We start from the raw sequence: 17890 nt of genomic DNA, 5'->3' as shown, positions 1-17890 counted from the left end.
GTCTTTTGGCAGATATGCACTGATTTCTTTGGGGTATGTATGTAGGAATGAGATTTTTAACTTGAGTATATACCGCTACTGTTTCCTAAAGTGGTTGTGTACCCACACTCCTACCTATATATATAAATCACCTGTCTTTAAAAATTTTAGCCTTTCTGATGGGTATGTAGGCATATTTTTCTGTAGTGTCTGAGAATATTTTGGAGAGGGGGGCAGTTCTGGGGATTGAACTTAGGGGTACTCTACTACTGAGCTATATCCCTATCCCTTTTTATTTTGAGTCAATGTCTCTAAGCTGTGGAGGCTGCCTAGAATTTGTGATCCTCCTGCCTTAACCTCCCAAATAGCTGGGATTCCAGGCATGTGTCACTCTGCCTGGCCTAAGTTATGTTTATGTTTAAGGATCAAAGTTTTAATGGAATTTTGAAGTTACTTGGCTCATTGGGAATAAATTGAATGACTGTTATTTCTCCATAGAGAAACATTGAAAAGCACTGACTTCAGTATTTTAAGAAGGAAATTTAGTACAAAAACTACAGTATAGCTAGTCTATTTTAGAATGTAGGCTTAAGGGATCCTAGCTCAAGTTCACAGTGAAATAATTTCCTGGCCTCATAGAAATGTAAAAATAAAACAATGTCAAGTTTTGGTGCTTATTAAATACAGATGGAATAAATTACTGCTAAGCATTAGCAATTTAAACTTAAAACTGTTATTGAACTGTAATTTAAAAAGTACAGATTGAAGGAAGGCAGGGAAGAGTGGGGGAGGACATATGAAGCAGATTCTGTGGTGACTGATGGGTCATTGTAAGTTCTTTGGCTTTTATTCTACTTATTTCATTTGGCCATGAAAATGTTTTGAGCAGAGGGATTGCATTGACTGCTGGTGTTTGAAACAAAAGAAAAGATTAAATGGGAACAGGGATATTAGTTTTTGACTGTGATGGTAGTCTAGACAAGAGATGTTGGTTTGGAGCAGGATGGTAGAAGAGATGACAGGAAATGGTTTGGATTTTGGTTATATTTTCAAGTTAGTCAGATTTAAATGTGGGGTTGAAGAAAATGATGAGATGGAATGACTAAGATCATTTTGATCTTTGCGATTAAATAAAATTTAGATAATAGTAAATGTTATTAATTTTATAATAAAAATTAGCAAAGATTTATTGTAAAGATGTTAATCACATTGTCATAACTCCCATAACCCAGATGCCCAACAGTGGGGGAAGAATGGAATATAATGTAGCCATTGAAAATTATTTTGTTCCCAAGGGCCAGAGGCAGGAGGGTCTCAAGTTCAAAGTCATCCTCGGCAACTTGGTGGGACTCTTAGCAATTCAGCAAGACTGTCTCAAAATCAAACAATAAATAAATAAAAAGGGCTGGGGATTCTGGCTCAGTGGTTAAGTGCCTTTGGGTTCAATCCCTGCAACAGGAACAAATAAATAAATCAAATCATAGCTTTTTGGTTATCTCATTAAAGTGAAGTATCATTCCCAAACTCAAGCGGGGTTAACACATCTGACGTTACTCAGCAGTGTAGAAAGTTTTCATTAGAGATTATTTTGTTTACCTGATAGCTGCATTCTATTAGAAGTATTGGCATTATAATTCAACATAAGTGAAACAGATCACTGTCAAGATAATTACACATTAAAAACCAGAATGACACTAGCCTTTTTCTTGAGGATGCTATTCTCAAAGATGTAAGGTTACTTTATTTTTCTTCACCATCAAGATAACTAAGGTAGGAACCTTGTTCTAATAACTGATTGACCTTTACTGTAATGGGTCCTAGTTAGTCTTGCCAGATTTAGGCAACTTCTTCTTAAGCTAAGGTCAGCTGTAAGAATTATTGGAAGCTGGGCACAGTGGCACACATCTGTAATCTCAATAATTTAGAGAGGCCTTAAGCTATTTAGTGAGAACCCGTCTCAAAAAGTAAAAAATAAAAAGGATTGGGATTTAACTCAATTGTAAAGTTCCCCTGACTTCAGTCCCCAATACCAAAAGAAAAAAAAGAAAAAAGAAAAAAAAAAAGTCACTAGAATTTGTTAAGTCAGAGAAATGTTATGAATAATAGATGTAAGGTATGTTTGGGAACCTGGACATCTGACTTTGGATCACATTTCCTTATTTTATTGATGTGAAATTCATGTGACATAGTCACCATTTTAATTTTTAAAATTTATATAATTTAGAGACTTTTAGTGCTTTTGTAATGTGGTAGAACCATCACCACTACCTAATTCCAGAATATTTTCATGGAAAATATTCATTCAACCATTCTCTCCTCTCCTAGCCACCACTTACCAGTTTTCTGTCTCTATGCATTTGCCTGTTCTGGACATTTCATATAAATGGAATTATGTGTGGTCTTTGGTGACTTGCTTCTTTCACCTAGTGTTTTCAAGGTTCATCCATGTTGAAATATGAATTAGTAGTTCATTTCTTATTATTGATGAATAATGTTCCAGTATATGGATATTTCTACTTTTTGTGAAAGTATTTGTTGTTGTATGAAAATATGACCATTGTTTGCAAGTTTTTGTTGAAGGCCTGGTTTTAATTCTCTTGAGTATATATACCTAGGAGAGTAGTTGCTGGGTCATATAGTAATGCCATGTTTAATTATGTGAGGAAGTACCAAATATATTAATTACTTTTAGATTTCATTTTCAACATGTGTGCATATAGTTTACCCATTTAAGAATTGAACACATTCTTCAAGCCAGGCTGGATACAAAAGATCCTTTCATGGAGTTTATTGTTTGGGTATAAATGAGCAGGAAGGTAGATATTAAACAGATGATTATGTAGATAACTGTCTAATTAAAATTACAGTGAATTATCTATAAAGGAGATGTTTTAGATGCCAGGCGAACTAAGAGGGGTTCCACATCTGGACTGGTTTGGCAAATTGTCAGGAAAGGCTTCCTCAAGTGAATAACAACATTTTAACTGATTGAAGTAATATAATAATATAGCAATTAATATTTATTAGGTGCTTACTGTTTGCCAGGCACTGTTCCAATCTCACAATTCTTCATTTCTGCTGATTTGCAGATTAGTAAGCTGAGGCACATAGCGTTCACAGGACTTACCCTCAATTCATAGCTAGAGAGTTATGAAGTCATTATTCAAACATAGTTTGTCCCACCTTAGAATCCCATCATGACATTCTCCTATTTCAATTCCAAGGGAGGCTGTCTTAAGCAATACCTCTGAAGAAGAGTGGTACTTACTAGTTTTCAGGAAGTATAAGAATATAGATGACAGGACTTAAAAAAAAATGTGGCATAGGACAGGATAGGATCTTACGGAAGGAGAGTGGGAAATATGAAGCTTAAGAATTAGATGAAGCCAGACTTGTCTTGTTCATTTTAAAAAACTTCAATAGGGTGAATCCCATGTATGTTCAATATGGTTCTTCTTGGCTTCGGTGGTTATCTTCCCTATTCCCTGTGCCCATCCCACTTTAACACCATTTTATTATAACACATTCAGAAGGGTTTTACCATAAAAGGAATGAAACCGAAGCTTCAGGGTTCCTCACTTTCATGGGCTTCTGATGTGAGTTATAGAAATTATTGTGAATTATAGAGTGTTCAGGGTAGGTGAAAGAAGCCAGGTTGCAGTCACTGAATATTTAATGACAAAGAATTCCCAGATAAAAAAGACTCTAAAAATTATATAAGCTTTAGCTATCAGAAAATGTGGATTCATTCCTTAACAGTCCTATCAACATCTGCTTATTTCACATACCATTTTGGGTGGGGGATCTAAAGATATGTGACCAAGAATTGCTGTCTTAAGGCATGATATCAGAGTCAGAAGATTGTGAAGTGAGCTAAACTTGGCAATAGTTGGTAAGTCTTTAGGTTTATAATACACACTGGGTGTAAAGACAGAATATTTAGACTATAAGAAACATGAGGAAAATGTCTACCAAAATAAAACTATAGAAAGTTGGAAATTATAATTTTGATGAGTTATATTTGTTGATAGCAGCATAAGTTCAGTTCAGTATTTTCCACATAGGGCAGTTGTGTGATAACCATAGCATAAACAGTTTTTAAGATTATATGTTATAAATGTGGAAAATACTCTTGGCTGTAAACTTCCTAATAAATTGTTTTTATTCTTGGTTTCAGGCGCCTGATAACAGATTCAAAAGTTAAATTAAAGTATCAGCATTTAATAACAAATAGCTTTGTAGAGGTAAGTGAAATAAGTTTTCCTTCTTTTAAAAAAAGGAATTGTTTTTTAAAGGAGATACTACTTTTAAAAATATGGAATGTGGGGATGTAGCTCAGAGCGTATGCCTTACATTGATAAGGCTCTGGGTTTGATCCATAGCAGCCAAGAAAACAAGCAAGCATACAACCTATTAAAAGTGTGAAGCCCTTCTATCTTATTTATGAACTATACCCAAGAACACTGTAGTTACTTTTGTTATATTTCTTTCTTAGAGCACAGGTTGGCAAATTATGGCCTGTCTGTGTTTGCAAATAAAAATTTATTAGAACTTGCACATAGCCATTTGTTCTATGACTGCTTTTTGTGCTACTATGACAGGATTGAGTACTTCCTACAGAGAGCATTAATGGCTTATAAAACAAAAATCTTTACTGTCTGATGACACCGTCCAGCGGAGTCAATTTGGTGCGGGGGACAAAAGAGTAGCGAGGCTCTTGAATTCGGAACAGTTTATTGATGAATCAGGAAACCCAGGAACTGGAACCTCGAACCTTAAAAAAAAAAAAAAAAAAAAAAAAAAAAAAAAACCCTCCGGGAGCACCGGCTTATATCCCCTCCAGGAGGCGAAGGGTAGGGCTGACGCCAATTATGCAAAGATTAGGCCAATCTAATCTAATTAATTGAGCTAGCTGCCCAATCATGGTAAAGGTCAAAAAAACGAGCAGGCACGAGCAGGAGCACCTGTGCACACGTTGTGTGCATGGACTTAATTGGATACGGCCAATGACAAATCACCTGGGTGTGCTTATGTCAATCAACCTCCTCACTGCCGATGTGATCAAAGCAACCTCTGGCTGGCTGCCAAGCGCCATCCCGGCGCCTTCCGCACCACATAGCCCCCAACAGTCTAACTTTATCGGAAGGACTTGCCAGCCCCCATAAGAGAGTATTAACTTGGTATTTTAATTCTAGAAAATAGTTTTTATTTCTGTTAGGGAGTAAATTGGAAAACAGCACATTTTAGAAATAGTATATTTCTTGAAATGGTCAGTGGAGGTTTTTTGTTTTGTTTATAGTATGGAAAATTGAATCTAGGGACATACTACCGTTGAGCTACACCCTGAAACCTTTTCATATTTTATTTTGAGACAGGGTCTTGCTAAGTTCCTGAGATTGTCCTCGAACTTGTATCCTCCTGCCTCAGTTTCCTGAGTAACTAGGATTACAGGCATGCCCCACCTGACCCAGCTTCAGTGGAGTTTGTAATCTATTACAGACTATTACTTTGAGCCATGTTTGTTCCTTAATAAAAATACTTTTAAAGTTATATTTCCAGACTGAGGTGTGGCTTAGTGGTAGATCACTTGTCTAGATTGTGTGAGGCCCTGGGTTTGATCTCCAGCACTACCAAAAAGAAAAAAAGGAAATAAGGTTTTGAAGAACCAAAATGCAATCTTGCCCTGTAATTTAGAAACTAACTTTAGCTCTTTCTGTTGTCAGAAGGAGGAATTACATATATACGCATTAACTTATCTTAAACTATACTGTAGCATCTAAAAGTCTTCCCTGAATTGAAGCACATCTGGTTTTCTTGCATCTCATGAAAATTGCCTTGAAGTACAATCATAAATAAACTGTTGTTTGTTAAGACTCACATAATGAATAATTTCAAAAATTTCTCAGTGGAATTTTGAAAATAGAATAAGAAAATCGTTCATGTATTTTATAAAAGTAGGTCTTCAAGGGATTAATAATCTTGAGAAAACAGTACATCCATAAGCATTGCCAATGAAGACTATAGCAGGTTTTTATATTTGCTGCATTTTTAAGTTTTCTCATTTGTGTTTTAGTGCAATCGACTGTTAAAGTGGTGTCCTGCCCCAGATTGCCACCATGTTGTTAAAGTTCAATATCCTGATGCTAAACCTGTTCGCTGCAAATGTGGGCGCCAATTTTGGTAAGCAAATGATTTTCTAAATAGAAGTAGTGCATGTAAGCTTTTCTGTTTATTCTTGGTAATAAAATGGAAAAAAATTTACTTCAGTCAGGAAACTGCATGATGTTGGTTTAGAATACCATATATATTTTTATAATTAAGAATTAAATGGAAAAGTCACATCTTGAATAATGTTTTCTCTTTCTTTGATGTTCTAACTTTGTGATTATTTTTCATGGGGCATAAATGCAGTTATAATCTCATTTTCCTTTATGCTTCACTGTAACTTATATGGGCGCAAACTTAAAAGATCCAAGATAGGAACTTAGTTCTTTTCATTTTGAGTTGATTACTTTTTTTGTCAAATTGTGTTGAGTTCTTTTTTTTTTTTTTTTTTTTTTGCGGTGCTGGGATCGAACCCAGGGCCTTGTGCTTGCAAGGCAATCACTCTATCGACTAAGCTACCTCCCCAGCCCTGTGTTGAGTTCTATATCGCTCTTGCTATATTTTTAGATTGTCTCAGTTTAGCAAACATAGTACTCAGTCTTTTTAAAATTTTTTTTTTACTTAGACAAGTTTTAATACTATAGAATGAAATTTTGCAGGTGAATTTTGTGGTTTTAAGTGTTAAGAGTTTTCCAATGCCCGGCTTTCTTGACATCTGGAGACTTTGGAGTTCTGTAGCATATATTTCAGCCTGTGGATTCTAGATTCCACTTATTGTGAAATTTCTGACACCAGGTAGTAAAGAGTGTTTTAGTGTCTTTTGGGATTGCTTAACCGGCTTATCTACCACTTTATAGCAAGGACAGCCTTGCCTCTAGTTTGCAACAGCATGTTTCTTATTTTCACCTGAGACTGCATCAGAATGGCCTTTACAGGCCGTATTTCAGCCAACATTCTATTCACAACCACTTAGGTATTTCTAATATGGTTGAGACTTTTTCTACACTTCTTTCTGAGCCCTCACCAAAATCACCCTTAATAATCTGTCCACGATAATGTACACTTTTTTCTAGCATATACCTCCAGACCCTACCCATTACCTATTTCCAAATCAGCTTCTACATTTTGAGTTTTGATAAAACAGCATCCCCACTTCACAGTACTAATTTTGTATCTTAGTCTGTTCAGGCTATTAACCACATCATGGTTAGTTTTGCATAAACATTGTGTTTGTTCTTAATTTATTATAACTTCTCCACCCTTTTTTCACAAATGCTTTCATGTGCCATGAGCCTGGAAAGCAGAAATGAATTGTCAATTCATTTGTCAATCATGGACAAAACGCCATAAACTGGGTGAGCTTATAAACAATGGAAATTTACTTTTCATAGTTATGAAGGCTGGGAATTCCCAGATCAAGGTGCCAGCAGATTTGTTGTGCAGTGAGGGCCTGCTTTGTGGTTCATAGATGGTACCTCTCTTGATGTGTCTCACATGGTAGAAGGAGCAAGGCAGCTCTTTGAGGCCTTTTTTTAAAGGGCGCTAGACCTGTTTATGACGGCAGCCCTCATGACATAGTCATTTCCCAAAGGTTCCACCTCCTAATATTGTTTGTGATTAGGTTTCAACATAAGAATTTTGGGGAACACAGAGTTTGAACCATAGAAAGAAGAAAATGAGATGATCTTCCATTCCTTTGAGGATCTTTAGTAGGAGTGAAAAGGTGATCAATCAAGGCCCTGTGGAGCTAGGAAATAGATATTTTACCTCTTACCTATATTTTCCCCAAAACAGATACAGAATTAGGCTTATGAATTAATAATAAATATTTTCAAGAATGCAGGTATAGTCAACATACACATGTATAAAATGTGCTATTTCAATGAAGATTAATTGTGCCTTACTGTTTCAGAGTTTACCCTTTAAAGAAAAGGTGGAATCTGAATCCAAACCTGCTTCTTAGGGTTTTGTTTTGTTTTTCAAATATTTTTTTAGTAGTAGATGGACACAATATTTTATTTATTTATTTTTATGTGGTGCTGAGGATCAAACCCTGTGCCTCACATGTGAGGGGCAAGCACTTTACCACTGAACTACAACCCCATCAGGGCCCCCCCCACTTTTTTGGGGGGTACCAGGGATTGATAGAACTCAGGGGCACTCAACCACTGACACATCCCCAGCCCTGTTTTGTATTTATTCAGAGACAAGGTCTCACTGAGTTGCTTAGTGCTTGCTGTTCCTGAGGCAACTCTGTCCCCTAATATATCCCATTTCCCATCTTCCTTTTTCAGAAATAATAATTTCTGTGACTTAACTTAAATCGATAGTACTTTGTTCCTTTCTTTGACAAAAAGAATTTTTGGCATTCCTAAATTACTAGATTAGATCATTAATCAATCATATCATGGTTAGTTTTTCATAATCATTTGTGTTTGTTCTTAATTTTTATAACTTCTCCACCCTTTTTTCACAAATTGCTTGCATGTGCCATGAACCTAGAAAACAGAAACGAATTGTCAGTGAACATAGTAGTTGCCTGGGCAACTTACTGAGACCTGTCTCAAAATTGAAGAAAATAAAATAAAAGGTGTGTGGCAGGGGGAAGCTGAATGTAGCTCGGTGTATCTCTTGGCTTTTGTTTTTAATTTTTTGTCTTAAAGTACATTGCTCATAATGCTGGTTCTAAAATTCAATCTTGTATATGTGTGTGTACAATAAGAGCAATTTAGTCATATTTTATACCTAGGCCAGGTAACACCATTTATTTCTACAGGACTATGAGATTGATCTCTTAATTTATGCAAAAGTGTGCCTTTTAATTTCCTGAATATAATTGACCTACAAAGTCAGAATTTTACTCTTCATTTGGAGTACTAAGTAAAAATTGAATACATTCTGATAAAGCATTAGTTGAAACTTCTGAATAGAGTCTGAGGTACCCTAGCAACAACTGTTATGAAATTGTCATCAGTGCATTGTCTTGTTGTTCTTCATTTCTCACATGTTGAATAACCACTACATGGTAATCCTGATACACACTAAACTCCCAAGTAATTTACTATAGAATCATGGTCCCTCCCCTTTTATTTGCCAGTGACTAGAAACTGGAACTAAAAAGCATCAAATGGTTGGGTGGTTTGTAAGGGTAAGGTAAGTAGGACTTCATTCTTTTAACTCTTTTTGTCACCTAACAGCTTTAATTGTGGAGAAAATTGGCATGATCCTGTTAAATGTAAGGTGAGTTTGACATTTTCATTTTTAAATAATGGGATGGTATGTTTTTAAGACTTGGTGAAAAATAATATGAAATGACTGTTATCTGTTGTTAAATAGAAAATCTTATTGTGACCTTTTTATTTCAAGTGATTATTGTAGGTATTTAGGGAATATTCTTTGGGAAGTCAAGTCAGTTCATTATTATTACCATAGTCATGGTTAAGGCACCTCTCAGTAGGATTTATTATTGGGGAAAAGCACTCTCTGTAGCTCAACTTTTCTAGACTCCCCATTTAGCTTGTGCTAGAGAAAAATCCTCCTTTGCTTGATTTTATGTATAGTAGATACTACATCTATGAGGTTTCCCTGGTTCGAGAGAAAGTAAGTCTAGTGATAATCTTGCTCTTTGGCTTTTACATTTAAGCTTGACTGTAATGAAGTGCTGAAGGAATTTTCTCTGATATTTAAGCCTTTTTAAAAACTCTAACAGTTATTGTTTTCAAACAGTGGTTAAAGAAGTGGATTAAAAAGTGTGACGATGACAGTGAAACCTCCAATTGGATTGCAGCCAACACAAAGGTTGGTGCTTTTCTTCAGGAACTGTTAGTAATGAAACTGATAAGGATCAACAGAAGCAGTAAATTTACCTAGTTATGGGACACTCTACCTAGCTTGATTCTTATTAGGCTAATTTACATTTCTTCCTTAAATCCTCAGTTTTACTTTTTAGGAATTATTCTTTAGGGGCAGTATTTGAGCATAGTAACTGAGGAGCCTTTAAGTTTTTATTCTAGAACTGAACTAGATTTAACAAAACAATCTCTCCACGTCTACTTCATGTTAAACTTTGAATTATGACTTATTGAAAGACTTGGCTCTGAATAGGTGTGATGGTTTACACTTGTAATCTCAACTACTTGGGAGGCTAAGACAGGAGGATAAGCAGTTTGAGGTTAGCTTGGTCAACTTAGCAAAACCCTGTATCAAATTTTTTAAAAAAACAGTGGGGGAAGGAGAGTATATAGTTCCATCTATCACTTTTTTTTTTTTTTTTTTTTTAAAGTACATTGCTCATGATACTAGTTTCAGAATTCATCTTATTACCCTGAACCACTTCTTTAGCACTGCTCTTACTAAATAATAAATAAGCATTTGTTTCCATACTGTATACAGAACTAGTTTCTTAATAGAAAATTGTATAAGCATTCATCCTTTATTTATCAGTCTTGTCTGGATAGTAGGTGACTTAGATAATGAATGATAGGGTGATTCATTGTCTATTTATTTGTAATACTGTCTTTCACATGTAAAGATGGTGTTTAAAGAAGCTGAGTTGTTTGATCAGTACTAGTTATAGCTTTGTTCGGTGCTTAAACCGTAGTCAACACATACTTGTAAGGATATACCTTGCATACTTACGTGTATGATACAAGTATTTCTCTTTCCTAGAAAGCATTAGCAGTTAAAACAGTCAGTCTTGTCACACAAAACAAATGCTTGAATCTGTAAGGACTATATGGTAGCAATCAATATTTTTATGTTCTTTCTCAAACATAGTAAGCATCATGATAAGCATAATACACATCACTCAAGGAAACCTTGCTAAATATTCTCTAATCAGGAAGGCAGATACTTTTATTGCTATTTTAAAAGAATTTCCTAGTTAAGCACTTCATTTTGAAAATTGGAGGGTTTCCCATTACAAATGTTCATTAACGTTCCAGATTCTTTAATGTGCCCTATATTAGTGTTTAGAAGAGGGCAGCTATATAAGTACTGTTGTTATTAGCTTCTTGAGCATACTTGCAAACTGTCGTGGTATAAGGCTTAATACTATTTGGTTAATTACAACCAAGAAATGTAAAACGAAACCTATTTTTATGCCTAAAATTTGCTGCTTTGGCAATATGTAAAATTTCTTAAGTGAATGATTTAAAAATTTTTCACCTAAAATATATAATAAAAATTTGCCACATTAGCCTGCTTAAAATTAGTATAGTTTGTCAGCAGTGCAGTCTGTTTGACAAAGGTCAAATTGTATAACTAGATTAACTCTTCTTTATGGGGGCTAAAGACATCAAATGTAAATATGCAAGTACAACGACAAAAAAAAAATACAAGTTGTCTACCTTCTAGGTATAATAAAATATAAGTAAGATTGATTTTTTTTTTTCAAGATTTTTCAGAAACAAAAAAGGCCTATAGATCAGAGACTTTAGCTTAACAGAGACTAAGAAAATGAAACAGACTTACAGAAAACAATTTCTTGTTTTCTCTGTAGCATAGTTAATGGACCACACTGAAATGAATTTAAAACAGCATTTGGCCAAAGAAAGTTGGGGAATATTATGACTTTATTAATCAAGTCCTGATTTCCTGCTTGCCTGTCTTTTGAGGGCAGATTATTTGGGTATGAATCCCCATTTCCTACCTGTGTGACCAAGAACTAGGTTATTATTTTTTTCTTCCATAGTTTATTCATCTCACAGATGGAAATAAAAATAGTACTACTATAAGGAATATGAGGATGCATATAAAGCACTGAGAACAGTGCATGGGATGTAGGAAAATACTACATAATTATTTCTAAATAACACTAGGGAATATATTTACATGAACAAAATGTTTTATTTTCCATAAAACTGTTACTATGTATCTGATTTAAAGTACTGAAATGTTTTTGTCCCTCAGTCCCACTTAAAAATATCCTTAGACTGGGTGTAATGGCACATGCTTATAAATCACTGCAACTCAGGAGGCTGAGGAAGTCATTTTTAATACTTAATATTTGACACTGTTCTAAGTGCTTTACATGTATTAACTGCAATAAGTAAATCAAATCTAGAAATGGCTTCTCCTCAATGGTAGTAATACAACCTAGTGTAGCATTGACACCAACTTTATAGTTTCTTTTCATAGGAATGTCCCAAATGCCATGTCACAATTGAGAAGGATGGCGGTTGTAATCACATGGTCTGTCGTAACCAGAACTGTAAAGCAGAGTTTTGCTGGGTGTGTCTTGGCCCTTGGGAACCACATGGATCTGCCTGGTAGGTTGTGGGAAATGGAAGAATATATTCACATAAGTATGTGATATGTGCCACATATTTTGAATAATATTTCTCTCTCAACAAGATTACTATCCTGGGAACTAAATAAACGAAAATTGATGTGTGAGCTATGTTACAAGAGAAGTATATGCAAAATATCCTTAGAGCATGTTTCACAGAGGTGGTAACAATTGAGATGAACTTTTTAAAAAGAGCTGAGAGCTCATTAGTTGATAAAGTAGTAGGAAATACATTTAGGACAAAAGGAGCAGTATGAACAAAGGCAGAGTGATGTGAAAAGAATGTGACTTTTTCATCATCTAGCATGTCTCTCTAGGCAACTAAAAGCTGTTGAGAAAGCCCAACCCGCAAGTATATTTTTCTTACTCTGGACGGCATTCGGCCAATATTTTTTTATCAAACTTAAAAATCGTAGAATTGCCCAACAAAAGTCCAAGTTTTTATCTTCTTAAGGCCTACATTCCTCTGGTAACAAACACCTAGAACTGGGAAGCAGTCTTTTACATGGGTCTTTGCCTTTCAGTTTGATTTGTTTCCCCAAGACTGAAGGGTAATAACATTAATTCATTGGCATTCTCTGGGAATTGGGTTCCAGGACCCCCTGTGGATACTCATGTTTGGGGATGCTCAAGTGCTTTATAAAAAGTATTATAGTGTTTGTGTATAACCTGCACACATCCTCCTGTATGTTTTAAATAATCTCTAGATTACTTATAATGTCTAATGAAAATGCTATATAAATAGTTGTTGTTTAGGGAACAGTGACAAAAAATTGTACATATTTAGTATAGATGCAGTTTCCCCCCAAATATTTTTTATTTGCAAATGAGTGAATCCACAAATGCATAATCCTTGGACAGAGTGCTGATTGCATCACATGGCACCATTGTTTTTCATTTAGTAGTGAAACATACTTTTATTCCATTTATATTTTTTATTCGGAAAAGTCCAATTTAGACTGAGGATGCTTTGAGTTTTGAGAAAAATGGGAGCTGGCACATTTTTTGACAATAGTGAAAATTAATGTTCTGAGTGTTTTAATGTGCAAAGGGCTCACTTTACTAATTTGTGTTACTTACTGGTTTGAGTTTGTGACCCCTGGTAAATTGTGGGGAATAGGAAAAGAGTTTGGAAAGAGACTGGAGCCTACTAATTTTGATATTATCACAAGGATTTTAAGTGGGAGTGACAGAGTTTGAGCTGTTTTTTTTTTTTTTAGATGAGAAAGTTCTGTATTAAGAGATTTACATACATTATCTTATAATTCTGGCACTTTGTAGAGAGTAGATTGGAGGAAAGCAGATGTAGGTTCAAGAAAAAGTGAAGAAGGTGTGAACTTAAGACAGTTACAAGTTTTTCTCTGTAGTTTCATTGGATCTTTCATCATTCGTATTAATTAGAGGAATAGTAATAGGGATTCACTCTGAAGTTATTTCTGAGCCAGGTTAAAAACTGATTGGTTAAGTGCAAGTAAAGAAATTTTGCCATTGTAATACAACACCACACCATAATATTTGGAAAATGGATGATCAGAGATGAAGCGTTCTAAAGACTTCATCATTTTGGGAGGGCAGAGAAATTATACTTTTGTCAGAGCCAAGGAAGGGTATTTGGGGTTTAGCCAGACAGATTATCTAAATTTTAAGAAGGCATACTGGAGGACTACACTGTTTCTAGAAACTAAATTTGCTCTGTGCAAATTTAGTAAGCAAGCCTAGTGATGGGGAGAGAGGATAAAGAAGAGTTATTAAAGATGTATGTATTTGTTAATATCATCTCTAATCACACTCAGATTTTAAATAAGTTGTACTGCAACCAGAAAAGCATACAAAACAGTTGATAGATAGGAAAAATGAATAATGACCTGGACCAGATATCAGAAAATGCTGCTTGTGCCTTACCTTTATGCATGCTGACACTGCAAGTGAATCATGGTTTTTTTTCCTATGTATATCTTTAAGTGCCTCAGAATTGTCAAAGTAGCATTCCAGAGTTATTTGAGTTAGAAGTATAAATGAATCCTAAGTATTTGCTTTCCTAGCCTTAAAATCTGTACCATGTTGGCAGGTTGAAGCCCAGCATGGGATGAGGTTCATAAATGTGTTTTTAAAAAAGTTACATGGAAACTTTTTTAAGGATATAGTATATAGAAGAGATGTTAATAGTTGATCAGTATTGGTAAGGGAAGTTATCTTTGGGCTAGGTCGAATAGAGTATTCTCAGGTAAGGATTATGATCCAGGATGGGAAAGTTAATATTAAATTTCCTGACCTAAGTGAATTCTTGTCTGGGTTACTTCAGAAACTTGAAGATGAGATCAATTGTTGATTGTTTCTGAGTAATTGTGGAAAATACAGAAATATCAAAGACTGGGAACAGATAAAATGTAATCCCACATTTCTTAAATTTGTGATTTGATTCCACAAACTACACCTGAATCATATAACTTAGTTTTTCTTTCATGTGAAATTCCAGAATAAAATGATATGAATAGGAGGATGGAGTATAGGATGTTTTCTAGGTTTCAGGGTATTTAATTGTGACTGAGAAGTTTGTGGCCAACTCAATGAGTATGGGCAGGGATTTTTGGGATAAATTGCTTCTCATAGTACACATGATGGATTTGTGTTTTCCTTAGGCTGGGAATGCTTTAAAAACTTGCGTTAAAAACTTGCTGAAAGCTTGCTATCTTTCATGCCTCCCCTCCCCTCAAATATATTAAGTGCATACTGCGTTTCTGGTCAATTTTATTGATAATTTTCTTGAATTAATAGAAGAATCGTGCACATTTTGGACTAACATAAAAGAGACATTGAATATACATTGACTGTTATGTCCTGAAGGTGCTGGGAGCATAGTCAATTAGAGCATGTGCTTATTAATTAGCATGTGCAAGGCCCTGGGTTCAATCCCAAGCACCTCCCTCACCTCCCTTGCAAATCTAGATAAACTGGAACAACAGATTCAGTTTAACAACATATAAATTAAATTCAGAACTCTTCCTTTAGGAGGGAGGACTGGGGTTTTTAAAAGAAAATGACCTCCCTTTTGATCTAAAAAGATTCTGAAGACATGGCAATAGCATATGAATAATATACTCACTGGATAAGACCATGAGTCTTTGTTGGCAGGCAAGTTTGTTTTTAATTCCAGCTCTAAAATACCTCTTTGTGTATATTACTTATTCTCTAAATGTAATTCTTAAACCAGGCATGATGACATACCTGTGAACCCATCAACTTGGGGAGGCTGAGGCAGGAGAATTACAAGTTTGAGGGCAGCTTCAGTGACCCGGCAAGGCCCTAAGCAACTTAGTGAGACCCTGACTCAAAGTGAAAAATAAAAAGGGCTGGGGATGTAGCTCAGTGGTAAAGTGCCTCTGGGTTCAATCCCCACTACTCCCTCCGCATTCCCACCCAGTGTAATTCTTTATCTGTTCAATAAGAATAATACATATTTTTTATGGTATTTTGAGGGTGTTAAATGTGGTAGTACATTTAAAGTCCTTAGCCAAGTACATGTTATTTAGTTAGTACTCATGTATAGCTGCTGCTCCCAGAAAGTAGTCTCCCAAAAAGAGATGCAGTAACCAGAACAAAGGAAATGCCACTCTTATATCTACTTTGAACTGACTTCTATGGGGGTGCTCCTTCCTTCCTTATATTTAATGTATCTTTCAGTTTTAAATGTCACTTAATTAACTGTGATAGCATGTAAAGCACATAGCACAGCGTCTGTTACAGAGTAGGCTGCCAATTATTGGTTCTCTTTGACTTATAAAAGAGCAGATAAGGTGAATAACTCTAGAAAATCAGAAATATTAGGTTTGAATAACAGAGGACCCACGAGATAAGATAATCTCTTCAAAATGGAGTTAGAAACTACAGATAGTGAATGGAACTTCTAGAAAACATCGTTTTATAATGATTATAGATAAGCTGATTTGGAATGCACTGCCTCAAAAGATGAGTTCCCTGTTACTGGATAGAGAATGGATCAAATATTACAGAGAATTCAAACACTAGGAGTGTGTTACATTTAACAACCCTTTCAGTTCCTTGGAATAGCCTAATAATCTTATTATAATAACAGTAGAACCCTGGGTATTTTAACTTCTCAGTTTATCTGTTGTAAATGAGAATGTTGGTTCTAAATAATCCCTAAATCCAGCTTTAAATTCTGTGGTTTAGGGCTCAGATTGTAGCTCAGTGGTAGAGTGCTTGCCTAGCATGGGTGAGGCACTGATTTGATCTTCAGCGCCACATAAAAACAAATAAGTAAAGGTTAACTTCTTTAAAAGAAAAGAGTATTCTCTGGTTTATTTCCTTTTCATTGATTTATGGCTTTATGGAATCCTTTTAATTTACTTAAAGGTACAACTGTAACCGCTATAATGAGGATGATGCAAAGGCAGCAAGAGATGCACAGGAGGTAAGTACATTTATAATAGGATAACGGTTGAATAGGAATGCACATTGTATATTCATTGGGGAATAATTTAACAGAAGTTTTCAATTTTGAAAGATTTGTGGAAACCGGATGTGGTAGTGCACGCCTATAATCCCAGCAATTTACTGTGGCCCTAAGCAACTTAGCAAGACCCTATCTCAAAATTAAAAAAAAAAAATAAAAGGCGTTGGGGATATAGCTTATGAAAAGGGCTCAACTGAACTGGTTTCAATTCCCAGTCTTACCCTGGCCCCAAATGTGAATAGACACTCCATTAAATACAGCATATCTGTTTATGTTTAGAAAGGGAATCTTATCTAAAAATGCTTATCAGGAACATTCTTATTTCTTGACTTGCTTTTAATTAATCTAGTCAGGTTGCATAATTTCAGTTATTACTAGTGTCTTGATACCACTCACTCCCACCCCCTGCTAAAACAGGAGAGTAGAGAACAATTGTTAAATGACCCTTGTGCTATTTATAGGCAATATGTCACTCTTTTTTTTTTGTTTTTGTTTTTACCTCATTGCTCAGGAAGTTCTAATACTTATAGATGAGCTGATTTGAAATGAATTGTCTCAGAAATTGGGGAATTCCCTATTACCAGATAGAGAAATGACCTGCAATTATAGAAGGAATTCAAAGATTAGGCATGGATTATATGTTACATCACTTTGAGTTCCTTTCAGTGTGGTAATTCTGTCCTAATTATAGAACCCTGGAATTTAATAGTTCTTACATTTGTCCATTCTTTTTCCTCAAAATACTACTTTCAAATGGTTTTCTCAGCCATATATATATGTTATGTAGTCTGTTAAATTGTTGGATTTGAAAATATTGTGAATCCCAGTGTCTTGGGAGGCTGAGGCAGAAAGATTGCAAAATAGAGGTCAGCCTCAGCAGTTTAGTGACACTCTTGGCAATTTAGCAAGATGACACCTCAAAATAAAAATAGCCAGGTATAAGAGCACCATGCTTATTTCCCTAGTAACTGGGGAGAATGAGGCAAGTTCAAGACCCGTCTCAGCAACTTTTTTGAGACCCTATCTCAAAAAAGCTGGTGATG

General features: G+C 35.2%; 1 protein-coding gene across 1 annotated transcript in view; it reads left to right on the top strand.

Moving 5' to 3' along the window:
• The window catches only part of Arih1 (ariadne RBR E3 ubiquitin protein ligase 1), a 109425-nt gene that overhangs the window by 84074 nt on the left and 7461 nt on the right, over positions 1–17890 (top strand). The window contains exons 6-11 of the mRNA XM_047541161.1: positions 4157–4223; positions 6053–6159; positions 9282–9324; positions 9811–9882; positions 12223–12353; positions 16748–16805. Of these exons, the coding sequence (XP_047397117.1) occupies positions 4157–4223; positions 6053–6159; positions 9282–9324; positions 9811–9882; positions 12223–12353; positions 16748–16805 (478 nt within the window). The remainder of the gene's footprint in view (positions 1–4156; positions 4224–6052; positions 6160–9281; positions 9325–9810; positions 9883–12222; positions 12354–16747; positions 16806–17890) is intronic.

Source organism: Sciurus carolinensis, chromosome 2, assembly GCF_902686445.1.
Source record: "Sciurus carolinensis chromosome 2, mSciCar1.2, whole genome shotgun sequence".
Taxonomy (NCBI): domain Eukaryota; kingdom Metazoa; phylum Chordata; class Mammalia; order Rodentia; family Sciuridae; genus Sciurus; species Sciurus carolinensis.
The sequence above is the reverse complement of the archived record's forward strand: the minus strand, read 5'-3'. Positions and strand labels throughout refer to the sequence as shown.